Source organism: Megalops cyprinoides, chromosome 17, assembly GCF_013368585.1.
Source record: "Megalops cyprinoides isolate fMegCyp1 chromosome 17, fMegCyp1.pri, whole genome shotgun sequence".
NCBI lineage: Eukaryota > Metazoa > Chordata > Actinopteri > Elopiformes > Megalopidae > Megalops > Megalops cyprinoides.
The window spans coordinates 7245784-7261430 of NC_050599.1; the positions used below are offsets into that span (position 1 = coordinate 7245784).

General features: G+C 42.4%; 1 protein-coding gene across 1 annotated transcript; it reads left to right on the top strand.

Moving 5' to 3' along the window:
- The first annotated feature begins 7624 nt into the window (after positions 1-7624).
- On the top strand, positions 7625-15448 carry eif2b4 (eukaryotic translation initiation factor 2B, subunit 4 delta). Its single transcript, XM_036549371.1, has 13 exons — positions 7625-7699; positions 8244-8284; positions 8603-8765; positions 9150-9365; positions 9997-10079; positions 10966-11057; positions 11545-11659; positions 11944-12020; positions 12296-12398; positions 12849-12976; positions 13587-13764; positions 14392-14572; positions 14877-15448. Exons 1-13 carry the CDS (start codon positions 7639-7641, stop codon positions 15074-15076), a joined length of 1638 nt encoding a protein of 545 aa, XP_036405264.1. The 5' UTR covers positions 7625-7638; the 3' UTR covers positions 15077-15448.
- Positions 15449-15647: the final 199 nt, after the last annotated feature.

Sequence of the window (15647 nt, forward strand, 5' to 3'; positions counted from 1 at the left end):
GTATTCCAGGCTGATTTTAGAACACAGGTGCTGCAGTCCGTGGCTGTGGCACTGAGCATTTCCACGGTCACCATGGAAACTGTCTGGCAGAACGGGCACGTGCCCCGGGGGTTTATCACAAGCGTGCAAATAAAAGGTGTGATGAGGTCCGGCTCCCCCTGAGAGACTCACAGAAAATTAGTTCTGACATAATCTTTAACTGTAGCTACAAGAGCGTGGTGAGGCAGACCAGCTGTTTATTTTTTTCAGAACTCGGATGCTATTTATGTATGTATATAGGTATGTAAGTATTTCTGTATGTATGCATTGATTTATCTTGTGTCCTTATGTCCTTCTCCAACTTAGGGCCATATAACATCAAGCTGACTTGAGGAAAGTCAACAGATTGCCTGTTTTGTTAAATGAGCATTTTAGTGTCATTCAAGAGCTGCACAGTTAAGACAGGTCCTCCCACTAAGTCTGACTGAGAAGAGCAAAATGAATACAACAGATCATTTGTAAAAGCCTTTCATTTTTATAGTGGACTAAGATAGACGTGACCAAAACTAACTCAAAGAGAATCTTCAATCTCTCACCTAGCACTGGGCTTTGCGACTTTGTTGGGGTAACATTTTTGCATTAGGTTGTAAAACATGGGGTGATTTCCCCTCTTTTACCTCTATAAATGATTCCCTTTTTAGCAAATGAACAACACCATACTGCAGCACAGTTGTGTCTTTGGAATCTGTTTACTTCCTGTGGAAGTTCAGATGGTAACCCCCCACCCCTAATAGACACATGAGCGGTAGGCCATGTGTCCCTCACATCTCCAATTGTCTCAGGGGGATGCCTGACGAGCATTCGGGATTCCACATGCAGAAACTTGGCAAGTGGGATTCCATTGTCTCCTGTTCAATGTCAACCACCCTGGTAAACTGACTGTTCAGATCCCAAGGATCCCATAGTTGGTACTTCTAGCTTTGATGCAAGAGAATGCTCGTTACAGAACTATGTAGAACATTCAAGTATGGAACACAGAAAGCAAATAATTAAACTGAAGTGCAACCAGTAGCATAAAACACACAGGAAACTACACAAACAAACCCAGGGGACAGAGACCAGTTAGAAATGAATTTGAGCAAGTGTTGCTTTTTTAATGCTTGCACAAGACATCGGGTTCATATATACAGTATATTCTACTTGCTGGTAGCAGAGTTGGGCTCAACAAAAATAAGCAAGAGTTTACTTGTCCCCCTTTTTCACTCTTTCTTTTCTGATTATTTTTTGATTATGAATACAATGTCAAAGATGGAAGAATGTAAAAGTGTCGTAGAATGAAAACCAGATCATCTAATCTTTCAAAGCAGAATAGTCAAACATATTGAAATTATGTGTATAAATGTCAAAATTTATCAAAGGGTATTGGTTTCTCACCATATTTTTCATTGGAGTTATCTTAGGTTGCTTTGCAATGTTTGAAGTATAGAGGATTGCAAAATCAACCTCTAGGACTATGTAGTTGCTTAGTACATTAAAATAAAGAGCAAAATAATGATGAAATTTCAGGCAGCGTTTTGGTTCATGTTTTTCAAGGTCATGATGGCAGGTCAAACTGGATAGGAAAAATGATGTGTTTTCTCATAGACTCAAATAAAACTGTATGATTATTGTGACTGTAAACCACTAGATTTGAGATTTAAGATTTAACTATAAAATTATATGTAAAATATGAATGCTTTTTAATGACAGTTTCATTGAAGTCCCCCTATATCCTCATATATACTTACATTTGGGGGAAAGTTACATTTATTTTGTATTTTTTTGTATTTACTCGACTTCTTGACTTGAAAGAGCAGAGGCACAGGATCTGTCCTCTCAGCTGTGCCACCCAGACCATTTTCCGCGGGACTGCGCTAATAAAAAGCTTTCCGCAGTTGTTTCCTCAGCCCCCTCTCTCTCGCGCTCTCTCGCTCTCTCCCTCTTGCTTTTTTTTTAAAAAAAGGAGCCATTGCCATTGGGAGTAGCAGGGAGTGGTGGGTATAGGGTGTCCCGGGGCAGAGTGTGAACAGCTGAGAGGTGTGATTTCACAGGCTCACCCTCCCTGTCACCGAGCTGATTGGGCTGGACAGGAGGACCAGGAGAGGCCCAGGCTTCAAATGGACACCAACAGGTGGGAGGCCTCTGAGGAGGGGCATAGAGGCGTAGAAAAAGGCTGGGCGGTGAGGCCTGCCCCGGGACAGTGGCACAGATGAGACTGAGAGAGAACAGGAGGGAAGGAGAGGGGAGACGGACACACAGACTCATGGGCATTCAGAGGATTTTTAATACCCAGAGCAGGGCCTAGACCCCATGAGGAGACAGGTAATGCTTTGAAGGCAATTTCTGTCATTTTAAATGGCAGTAGAGCTTTTGAACCCACCTTGGTTTTAGAGGTAAACTGTGCGGTAAAATGTGTTGAAATATAGTTGTTTCACAGATTTCCAGGTAAATTTGACAGAATGTTTTACAGTTGTGTTATATTAATTAATTATTTATTTCTTGCTTAATTTAATCTGGGATGTAAATAAAATACAAATCAGTGCAGTGAAATACCTACTGTTATTGCCATGAGATCTGACTTGCTAAACTGAATATTGGAACAAGAGTGTGTAAAATAAATGAATTATTTTTACATGACTCAGATAATATTTTCCACTGCAAACATTTGCAGTTTTATTACAACCATTATGTGTAAATCTTTTTTAATTGATCAGCTTTTATAGTTTTTATTTTGATTAAAAAACATTTGAGTAAGAAGCATATGAGACACTGACTTGATCACTGTTTTCATAACACTAAGATGTCAGGAATTTAGGAGATGACACCTTTTTCAGGACTAAGGAAAACCAGGGATTCCTGTGGGTCAGGGTACGAAGAGGTGACAGAACAGCATGAGACAAAGAGACAGAGAGAGAGAGGTGTGCAAAGACACCTCGCTCAAACACTCAAAGTGTCACAACCTGTCTTTGATCTGCGCTCGATCAACAGCACACCTCCTCAAGCGTGATGCTCTTTCACAGGCCTTTCAGGCTTATAGAGGCTCAGCAATGAACATGGGCAGGGTTACCGTGAAAAGGAACCCCACACAGGCACAACGTTGAAGTACAAGTATCAGGTTTAGCCTCACTTTGGTCAATACTCCAAATTCACAGAAGGATGAGTCCTGCCCTGAGATCATATTAATAATTCTCTGGAATTCTCGAGAAGTAACAGCAAATCCTTGTGGGGGTTCTGTTACAGGAAGCCACACTTCCTTTTTGACTTCCCTCTTCTCCATCTCTGCCTGGGTGATGCACCAGCACCTACAGGGAGACCAGGGAGGCCTTGAGGATTCAAGGAACAGGATGAGAGGACGACCTCAGAGACATCCACATTCAGGTACGGTCTGGTGGAGTCTTTGAGCTCCGAGACTCTCCCCCCAGGCATATTTTTACCATCAGTGTCACCACCGGTCTAGATAGAGAGTTGATTTGGATAAGTGTGCTGTGAGATTACGAGTGTTGACTCTCTTTTGGCATGGCGCAGTGTGATATTCAGTGAGAATGTTAATACAGTACACTCAGGCACAAGAGCACGCAAAGGGTGACCTTTCTGAGTTGATCAATCTTGCCTTGTCAGTTTCTCCCTCAACCTTCAGACCCATTTAGATACATATTGAATTACCGTGTGAGACATAAGTCTGTCATCTGATCACACTACAGTGATAGTCTTTGGAAACTTTCAGAAATCATATACTTAAGTTTCCACCCTTGTGAACATTATTACTCTGCAGGAGCAAGAAGACTGTTGGAACAGATAGTGTCTGTTGAAGTTCCAAAACCCAATCTCACAAAAAAGGTCAAATCAATAACAAATTTAATGCAGTAATAGTTTTTCATGTTTTATTACATTATCTTTAAACAGAAAAACTACAAGTAATGGAGAAGAGGTGGCACTGGCTTAAATTTTAAGAGGATTACTACTTCTTGCCATAGTGCTTTGATTTGAATATTTGAATGCAGAAAGGTAATATTTTATTTACTGAGATTGCTAAATATCTTCATACTGTGGGTTCTTTTTTCTGCTAGCTGTTAGCAAGGCGAGGCTCAGTCAGGCTCCGAGATCACATCTCTCCAGAGTATGAGATAGATATGAAAGGCCACATTGTGCATGCGGGCAGGGCACACAGTTGTTCCCTCTCTGAGAGTACATGCTTCCTTATATCCCCATATGAATATGACAGCTATGGAATGTAAGGAAGTGTGTGGTGTCAGGAGGACTTGAGCGCCACTGGGAGACCTCTTGTGCATTGTGACTGCTGCCAATGTCTGACCTGTGAGGACACTCTGCCATTTTGACAGACAGTAGAAAAGAGAAAAAAAGGGAGACTGAATGTATGAATACAACATCAATTCATCTTAATTAAGTCATACAAAAGTAGGAGGGGATTGAATGAGCTTTAAGATGACTGGTAATTTGTGTCACAATTATAGCCTTTGCTGGCAGGCATTGTGTCAGGTCATATTCTGACTCTACATGTGTGTGGCTGAGTAAGAATATGTCACTCGCATACAGTTTATCACATGACAAAGAAAATGGGGGTTCAGTGATCGTGCATGTTTCCTGTACTCCTGGCACACGTGCTCCATTATAGACCCTGCGGTCTCGGCTCTGACCCCCTGCGAAATCCCGCCAGACTTGGCCAGCCAGCAGTCAGGGTGGACTGACAGAACACAGGTGCTGCCCATTATAGCACAGGGAAGGCTTAGCCTGCAAATCAGAGGGACGGGTGTGAGGGAGGGGGTCTGTTGCTGGAAACAGGACACTAATCAGGGAGGGATGTGCACCCCCCCACCACCATCCCCCACCCGTCTGCCTGAGTCTCAGCTTTCAGGGTCTGGCTCCCTGCATGCAGGACTGTAGCAGCAGCACATGGGTCCCTGAGTCTCTGAATCATACTCTCCATTTTGACAACTTCATACAGACCCCTCAAAACTCATGAGCCCACCAGCTTGTTGCTAAACATAATTTAGTTCAACACTTGAGTTGTACTCTGGCTAGATTGTAATTCACTCTGGATAAAAGCGTCTGCCAAATGAATAAATGTAAACGTAACTCATTCTATGTGCAGATAATTTTACAAGTTCAGCAGTTAAGCCTCAAGAACAGAAACGTGTCAGACAGTGATAATGATTTTCATGTTTTTCCCTGTTGAATTCTCTTTCTGTGTGTATGTTTGTGTTGATTCAGCATCACATAGCTAGTTATGTTTTTTTTCTTCTGAGATGAGGGTTTATTTCTTCCACTTATTTAAAATCTTCCAGGTGTACCCTAAGCCACAATCCTCTTTCTCTCTTCCTTCTCCACAGGTATGGGCAAGGTGAGTGTTCTATGCTGAGTCACAGAGGCTCCAGACAGGCTCCGCCTCTTCCTAACTGTGGGAGTGATACAGCACGCCTTGCGGTGGCTGGTCAAACGGAACCAAGTCAGGTGTTTCAGTGAGGTTTGGTCCCCTTCAACCAGCTACTGCGCCGTGAATTCAGTCAGCAAAAAGACCTGCGAGAAAATGAGCTCAAATGATCTTGTAGAAGAACTAAACACGGTAATATGTCTGGTGTGCTGAAGAGGGGGAAGAGGGTGGAGGGTGAAGGGTTTGTACAAAGTGTCTTTGAATAAGGGCGGCTGCAGAGGCTGGCAGGGTGGCTCTGTAACGTAATGTTTCAGTCACATTTAGACTAACCTCTGATGGGCAGTCAAGAAGGCCATGGAATCTTTGCAAACTGTAACGTAATGTTTCAGTACATAATTAATTACGTTACAGTTTGTGGCCCCAAAAGGTTCATCAAACCAAAAAGAAGAAAAATCAGCTATTTGTCAGAAAATAATGATTCCATAAAGTTTGCAGGACAATCATCTACATCTCTTTTTTTGTTTTCTAAGGATTTCTAAGCACTATGAGTAGTTGCTTTTAAATAGTGCTTTATCTTCAAGGGAAGGGTACAGATATTTAAGGATTAACCCGCATTTTATTGTTTTACATAAGGCTATGGGAATAAAAAATAGTAACACACTGTGCTTGTTTTGTTTCTCCTTTTTTCTAATAAATATTCCAAAATAAACAAACATTCTCCATCTTTTCTTCTTCGAAAGTACCACAAAAATGAAATGTTTCCTTAAGTTGATATCCTGAGGTCAGTTTGAAGTGCGTCTCAAGGTCCTAGCTGTGATAAGCCTTTTTCTGAAAAACGGAAACATGCCCCTTGCCCACACTGTTTCCAGACCCTGCTTTTGTTTTTCTACGTTAGACTCATTTATTTTTTTTCTGATAGAAGTCAATGGCATCACATCTGGTAACAGGGTTGTAAGCCCCACTTAACAGATGACTGATTGTCCCAGCATGCCTGGAAGAATTGTCTCTTTTTTGAGCTATATTCTGGCACAAAAGTCAAAAGTCAGAGTCACAGTCTTCCTACACTGATACAAATACATATTTCTAAAACGAGGGGAAGTTGGAACAATTTTTCTGTAAATAATATAACATTCTTCATGGAACAAAGTGACCAGTGACTGTAGGAAGGGTATCTGTATCTCTGTAATTTACATTAGCCTATAGTCATGACTAAGAAGGAATAAGTGGTTAGATTCTCCTTTATTAATCAATGTGATGAACAGCATTTATGTAAAATAAAGTTTGCTATGCATGCTTTGTTAGGTTTCAGAAGTACTTTCTAAAAACACTTGATAAAATATTCTAGTAAAACTATCAGATAAATTATTATATTAAATCTTTGAATAAAAATGTATGACAATCAGTTACATTTCAGGTGTTTTAAGGTTGTATAGGGTGTAATATTTTACCTAATCTGAGCTCAGATATTTGAAGTAACATTTCTTCTTGCCTTTGAACATGTTTGATGGGACAGTCTCAGAACATCATTCTCTGTTTCTAGGAGCAACACCACATCTCAACAAAAAAAGCCACCAGGCCAAGAGATGAAACAGGGTTATGCTAATATAATGCGAATGAATGTGGTTTCATTTTGGTTACTTACATGCATCATGCAATGGTACGTACTTTAAAAACAAGACCCTGCTCTCTGCCATTGCCTGAAGCCCTACAGAAAAAAAATGAACTGAAACTTTCACCTCTGAAACCAGAATAGAGGAGATTTACTGTCTCTCTGGGCATACACTGATATCAGGAGAAAGCATATGTTCATCAGCTAAGGAATGTCAGAGAGTGTCGCTCCTTCCACTGGAATTGCAGAAGATAGCCACTGTAATAAGGACAGTACAGAAAGTACAAAAATTCTAAATGAAAAGTGAAAATTAAATGTTTCCTGTCCTTATGTCAGCAGTCAAATAAATCTAAAGTCACCAGTAACAAAGCTATCAAGGCTATAAATGCTACCCATACGTAACTAAATAAGCAAATGAATAAATAAAAATATATATATTTTTGTAATTATTGTTAGTAGCAGTAATAGCAGCAGTAGACTCTGGTGGAGAAAAAAAAGAAACGTTCTTATTAGTTGCTCTAGGTGGCGCTATACATATTCCCTGCTACCAGTGCCGGTTTAGAGTGTTCTCTTGGCGGCGCTCCACGGCAGCGTGCTGTCAGGTCGTGTGCGACAGGTAAACATGGCGGACGCTGATGGAGGAGGCGAGCGAAAACAGAATGACAGCATTCCACACACCCAAGGTAACAAACGTTATTAGCATAACTAAATGCATTCTCTGTCACAGGCACAACTGATTTCACCCACGTCTCCTATCGGGTGGTACTCTGTTGGTGATGTTTGTTGCTTAAGTAAGGCCAGTTGGGCACGATCGCTAGCTAGTTAGCTAACTAGCTAGTAATGAGTGTGCATTAACATATAACTTTACCTATATGCCCTCGAATTGCAAAAATGACATGGGATAGCAAGCAATTTAATTATCACTATTATGTTTAATGGTGGCAGTAACTAGCAGGGCTAGCTGTCTAGCTGGTAAGTGGTTATCTTGATTGATTAGCTTGGTAGCTAACTAACTATAGCTACTGCCATATCTCTGTGTTGTGTCGATTGTTAGCATATCTGGCCAGCTAACGAGCTACTTCAATCCAGCAATTATTATTTTTAATTGTTAATTTTGTAATTATTGATTTCGTTACCTGCTGTTTGGTTAGTAAGAAGCTGAAGCTTGGTTAGCGTCAGCTCTGTGGTGAGGTGAAACATTGTAATTCCGGTGTATTTTCATTGCAGGTGAAACAGACACGAAGAATCATGCGATCGCACGTGCTAAAGTATGTATTTTCTGTCTTACCATCTTAACATCTTGAAATTTTTTAAAACCATGCGGTTAAAGATCCGTTTTCCCAAATGCTCAAATGAATTCGCTGATATGTAAGTGAATTATAGTTTCAAAGAACATGTAATAAAACTGTATGAACCTGAGTGAAAATTCATAGCCGCAAGACTGCATTTTAACAGCCCATTAGTAGTAGAGGTCTCCTTGTGACTTTTCCTTTAAAGCTTTCAGATTAAATATAAAGCCGTAATATACAATAACCAGGGACTATTATTAGCTAACTCTGTATTGCCGTGTTTTCCTCTCCCTGAAGACTGAAGGGAAAGAGCTGACCAAAGAGGAGAAGCAACGTTTGAGGAAAGAGAAGAAACAGCATAAGAAAAACAAGAAGGATGACAAGAACACACCAGAGACTGAGACAGAGAAGAAGCCAGCAGCCCCAGCTGTAACGCAGCAGACCACACCAGTGGTGAAAGGTACAGACCTGTTACTAAGGATGCATTTGAGAAAATAATCCATGAATATTTAGCAGAAAATGGTCCAGTTGTTGCAACAACTGTTTAGTCTTTTGAACATTTGCTGTTCCAAACTGAACCAAAAAAACCTTGCATCTTTAGTTTCAAAGCTGTTGGCTTTGATTTCTTTATTTGAAGAAAAAACAACATTAATTTGTGTATTAGTAGTATCTTTTCAATGGTCTGAAATTAAACTGGAGGTGGTTAAAGTTTTGGAGGTTAAAGTTTTTGCACATTCCTGGTTGAAAGCTGGGGGAAAATGTTGGGGCTGTCCATGTTGATCACTGGACTGGCTGCATTGGTCTGCCCAGCATGCGCGCATGTGAGCTCTGCTTTGCTCCGCAGCCGCTGCGGTGGTGCCTGCGGCTGCAGCAGAGGCGCCTGCACCCACACCCGCAGCTGCAGCTGCAGACAAGCCGGCCAAGACCAAAGCGGAGCTGCGGGCCGAGAGGCGTGCCCGGCAGGAGGCGGACCGGGCCACCAAACAGGGCAAGAAAGGGGATCCCAGCCAGCCGCCCTCTGCCAGCAAAGCCAAGGCTCCGCCCAGCGACCTGCAGCCAGGTACAGCTGCTCTCTGCTGTTACCTTACATTACAGTATAGTCATTTAGCTGATGCTCTTATCCAGAGCGACTTACATAGGTTACAGTTTTTACATGTTATCCATTTATACGGCTGGATATTTACTGAGGCAATCCTGGGTTAAGTACCTTGCCCAAGGGTACAGCAGCCATGCCCCGTTTATCTAAGACTATGTGGGGGACATTGACATTTAATGACTTCTGACTGGCAGGTCACAGGCTGTCAATCACCTGTCAAACTACACTGGTCAACAAATGGCCATTTGTATATCTGTGTTTATTGTGTGTGTTTTTGTCGATATTATCTAACAGTTGGACTTCATTACTGATCAGTTGAAATAATTTTTAGAGGAAGTGTTATGGGAATTCAATTTCCAATTGAGTTTAAAGGGAATTTAACCCAACTCAGTTATCCAGAGCTTTAAGCACTTACTGTGCATACTGTGCATGTTCCTGCCCGAGCTCATAAATTTACCTGTTTTTTTTTTTTTTGGCAAGAAAATATGCTTTCATGGGTTTGATTCCACAGTCATTCGGTCATGAATTAACCCACTGCCTTGAGCACCAGCACATAGTTCTGTCTTTATGAGGCAACCTGGCTCTTTTTCTGCAGTGGTGAAAAGACTTCCAGAACACGTTCAAGCTGACGACCCTGCCGTCGTGAAGAAACTGGCCAAGAAATTAGAAAGGCAGCAGGTTGGATATCTTAAATATATAATGCAGAATTGACTTTTCATTTGACATTTTCAGCTGACTGCATAATAAATCTTGCCGCCAGTCTTACTATTTGTTAAATATTGCTGACGTTAAAAATCATGTTTTGCTATACGAATGCAGAAAGACTACAGTACTAATCATTACATAGTAAAGAGCAAGAAAATGCAACTGACTGAAAAGTTCAAGGTTTTTTCTTTTACCTTTTCAAAGAGTTCTGGTGTCCTGGCTCTAATGCAAAGAATAAAGGTCTTGTAGATTCTGTAAACACACCGTGGTTAAAATGAAAGCGGCCTCTTCAGAAAGCAGAATCGGGGGAGTGATGATTCTGAGAGCTCCTGTAGGTCCGGGGTCAGAATTGTGCGTCCTGCAGTTCGGTAGTGCCGCTGGAAGGTGAGGGAGTTCCCACGCTCACGTCCTGTTTCACTGCATGCATCGCTCTGCTCCCCGTCTCTTTCAGACCCCAGTGCAGAGAGGTGACAGTAAAAAGGTCTGTTCAGTGAAGCTCTGCCTCTGCCTGTGTGCCGCTCTTTTCCTCCTCTTTTGAAATGACCGTTGGCCCTGAATCTCTTAGAGGTCTCAGATAGGAAAACCCATGAGTATGATCTTGATCTTCCCCATACTTTGTGTGTTTATGTGTCTGATCGACTGAAGGTGGGTTGTATGCAGTAGATGTCCCCGTGCCCCAGGCTAAAGAGTAGGAGTTGTGTGCTGTGTAGGCTTTTGCCTGTTGTGGTGTAAGGATTTGGTCTGTGTTTTATTTGTGAGATGTATTTGTATGTGTGTGTGTGTGTGTGTGTGTGTTGGATCTTGAAACCCTGAGAGTGGGAGTAGCTGTTTACCCACAAATGTGTGTTATGTGTTTCAGATCCCACTGAGGTCAGACTATGGCTACAAAGTCAGCCTCTTTTCCCATCTACACCAGTACAGCCGGAAAGCCCCTCTCACCCAGCACATCAGGTACTCCTCACTCCACCACATTCTTTGTCAGTACTTATTTAGCAAGACCACAGTTACACACATCACTGATTACTTACTGTTCCTGGTTATCAGATGCTGTACATCATTGTACAGTAATGATACACATTCAGACATCTCTAGCTGAGGCACCTTATGTAGGTTACAGTTTTTACATGTTATCCATTTATACATACCCATTTTATCCATTTATACAGCTGGATATTTACTGAGGGAATTCTGGATTAAGTACCTTGTCCTAGGGTACAGCAACAGTGCCCCAGCAGGGAATCAAACCAGCAACTTTAGGTTACCAGCTCTGCTTTTTACCACTACGCTATGCTGATGCCCATGTTTACACCCATAATGCATTATTAAAGAAGATGATTCAATACTTAAGAAATTTCATATAAACTGGATAGGATATAGTTGCATTGTAATGGGAGTCCCTGTCTGTGTGTCTGGCATTGATTGCTCCTCTCTGTTGAAGCATCCCCTCCACTGTGATCCACCCCTCCATCGTGAGGCTGGGTCTGCAGTACTCGCAGGGCATTGTGGCTGGCTCCAACTCCCGCTCCATCGCCTTGCTGCACGCCTTCAAACAGGTACAGCGCTCCGCTCCCGCCTCACTTTGAAGAGTCGCTTCCCTTAAGCTCACTTCTGCTAAGATGATTAGTCTTGATGAGTGTGGAGTCAGTGCTGTTCTTCCAAGTCGTTTGGGTTCAGCAGGCGGGATACTGACCGGACTTTTAAGAGTGGAGCTGATGGTAGATGAAGTCTGTAGGGAGAGGTGTGTTGAGCACCAGAACTTCAGAATCCATCATTCTATCTGAGTAATAGCTAATGTGCTAATTCAGCCACCATATCTGAAATGATTGTCTTCCTGAAGGTTATTCGGGACTATACCACCCCTCCAAACGAGGAGCTGTCCAGAGACCTTGTTAACAAACTCAAACCCTACATCAGGTATGCCACTTTATGTGCTTTAATCTCCTGCTGCATAATAAAATACGAGGCATTCTGAACTTCCCAGAGTAGGTTTCAGTGTTGCATCAGCTATATACTTAAACACAGCCATAAACCAAACTATATTGATTTCCATTTTGTCTTGACTCTGGTTTGAGCTATGAAGCCCAGCTCATTGGTATATGATACAGTGAAATATTTATAAACACATGAGTTGTTGTATTTCCCTTATTTCTGGATAAGCAATAAAAACATAATCCTTTTTTTTATTTCAGTTTTCTGAATCAATGTCGCCCTCTGTCGGCTAGTATGGGAAATGCAATCAAGTACATCAAAAAGGAAATCTCCAATATCCCTAGTCAGTGTAAAGAGGAAGAGGTAAGTTAATAACTCTTCTGTATAGACTGAGCTGGTTTCACCTGTTGAAATTTCTGTTGATTAAGTCCTTGATAAAGTCTTAATTGGCAAAGCAAAGACAATCGACAGCAGCTCTCTAAGTGGGTTTGGATTTAACATTTAAATACCAGCGGATCTTATTTACCTGTATTTGACCATTTTTCCAGACCTATTCACATTAAATCTAACTGCAGTCCATACTCTGTAACTGTGAATAATACATTGAAAACAGCTGTTCTTATTTTCTTGCACAACATTATGAACACCCAGGTCACGGAGCTGAATGAAAAGCGTTGAGTGAGAAAGTCAGCACTTTCTGAGCTCCATTCATCAGATTGGAGCATAAAGAGCGTTTTTGGTTGTATCAAGCAGCAGAGGTCGTCAGAGACTGCATGTGAAAGAGGGCTCTGACTCACTGACTCACCCTTTCAGGCTAAGGACAGACTGCTCAAGTGCATTGACAGTTACATCGTAGAGAAGATTCAGCTGGCCGCTAAAGCCATTGCGAAATATGCCATTGAGAAAATCAGCGATGGTGATGTCATCCTGGTGTACGGATGGTAAGGGCGTTGAACTTCCTTTCCTTTCATTTCCCACTAACCTTAAGGTCAGGATAAAGGAGGCACAGTGACAGTAACAACCCATGACTATACAGAAAACTAGATTTTAACAGCTCGAGGCAAATGCACCAATATGATATGTGTCAGAGGGGAGTAGTGTTGGTTCATATTACTTCTCCATTTCGGTAAAAGCAGACCAGTCATGACTGATCATATGTTTTTAGAGGTGTTATCCACAGTGGAAACCAACATGTCATTCTGTGGGCAGTAGTGTACACTAAAGGTTTTTCCGTTTATGGGCAGTACTGTACACTAAGGATACTACACTTTATGGGCAGTAGTGCACACTAATGGTTTTTCACTTTTTGGACAGTAGTGCCCACTAAGGATCCTACACTCTATGAGTAGTTGCGTACAGTAGATTTTTATAAAAGCATGCAGAGGTGATGGCAAGTCAACGGACCATGAAATGCCTGCCTCCCCCACTCCTGTCTACAGCACTTGACCCTCTCCTGAACCTGTCCAGCTGTTTTCTCGACATGCTCCTGACCCTGCCTTATACTCTTCTGACCCTGTTCTGACCCCGCCTGGCCCCTTCTACATCCCCCAGCTCTTCCCTGGTTAACCACATCCTGTTTGAGGCCTTCGAGAAGGAGAGGAAGTTCCGCGTCATCGTGGTGGACAGCCGACCGAGGCTGGAGGGAAGGGAAGCCCTGAGGCGGCTGGTAAAGAAAGGGATCCACTGCACCTACGTCCTGATCTCCACCCTGTCCTACATAATGCCGGAGGTGAGCCTCCACCCGCCTCACACCATAACCCACCCTATAGCTCTTTAACGTAATGAGTCTTTTATTAGTGTTGACTGCAGAAGCCACTTATGGGTATAATTAGATCATTTCAGGTAATTCCATTTATGAAGCTGTTTTGATCATACTGAGATGTTTCTTTTGTATGTTTATGTGTAGGGGGTGGCAGTGTAGCGTAGTAGTAAGGAGCAGGGCTCGTAACAAAAAGGTTGCTGGTTCAATTCCCCACTAGGGGACTGCTCCTGAATCCCTTGGGCAAGGTACTAAAACCCAGAATGGCCTCAGTAAATATCCAGCTGTATAAATGGATATCATGAAAAAAACTGTAACCTATGAAAGTCACTCTGAATAAGAGTGTCTGCTATATGACAATAATGTAATGTAATGTTCTCTTTATATGTCTGTGTTCAGTAGACTGTGGCCTTTTCCACAGCTGAACATTAATCATGCTTGTGTTCAGGGGAAGAGGCAGAGCTTTATTTTTACCAGTTGGTTTTGTGGCCTTTCTTTGTGAAAACTGTGACCTGTAAACGTGTTTTGATGTCATGGTGGTTCACCTCTTGGTGTGGCTACAGGCACTGAAATGTTCTCTCTTGGTCTCTGCTTCAGGTGTCGAAAGTGTTTCTCGGAGCCCACGCTCTGCTGGCGAATGGTTATGTGATGTCACGCGTGGGGACATCACAGATCGCCCTGGTTGCCAAGGCCTACAACGTGCCTGTGCTGGTGTGCTGCGAGACATACAAGTTCTGCGAAAGGGTGCAGACCGACTCCTTCGTGTCCAACGAGCTAGGTACGGCAGGGAGGAGTATTCACATCCTACGTCTACACGTTTCCCCATCCTTTGTTTGTAGAAGGTTTACACATTAAGAATTTGTCATCTAAATGTATATTGTTGTACAGTAACAGCTTGAATTTTAGCCTGAAGGCTCGTGAACAGTGGATGCCCCATACATCCTCATTTTCCAAACTCACTTTCCTCCTCCCTTCTTTTTTTTAGTTGAGCCAAATTAAAGCTGCGTAGTAAATTAAGAGTAAAAAAATAAGCTTTGTTGACTGAAAGCCATGTTGACATGGTCTATCACTCCCTTGTCCAGATGACCCGGACGACCTCATAGTGACCCGGAAGGGGAAGACACAGCTGGAGAAATGGCAGGAAGTGAGGTCGCTGGGGCTGCTGAATCTGGTGTATGATGTCACGCCGCCGGACTTTGTGGACCTGGTGATCACAGACCTGGGGATGATCCCCTGCACCTCAGTGCCAGTCGTACTGCGGGTGAAGAACGTGGACCAGTGAGGCTCCACCCGCTGCGTTCCCACAATGCCGAGCGTGTCCGCGCATACCATGCTTTCCTTGGCATGCAATAAACGTATTTAAAATGGAATATTGTTTTAACTACGCCCTGCTGTCTCTTATTTCCTCGTTCAAACAGTTGCAGGTAGTACTGCATTGCGCTCGAGTGCTGCTCTACAGGTGTGGCGGTGCTACTGTGCCCTGAAGTAATCTGTAACGCATGGCGCGCAAGCTGTGTATCTTGATAATTGGCATCACCCACTAAACAGTGCAACCAAAATCAGACTAGCTGGCCCTGAACAGATTTGCACTTTCAGTAGTTTGGCAGTTTAGAGCAATGAATCTATATAGAGTCTTGTCATTGTGAAGAAGGGAGACCACTCATTTGAAAACCACATAAATGTGTCAGGTAAAGATTACTCTATGCCACATGTGTGTAAGAATTAATAAAGATGAGATATTTAACAAACAAAATTCATCTTACAGTACATTCATTGTACAGTATAAAATGCAGTAAGCAGTAGATGTTCTTGCATGCCATTATGTACATGAAGAATAACACTAAAACTGAAAG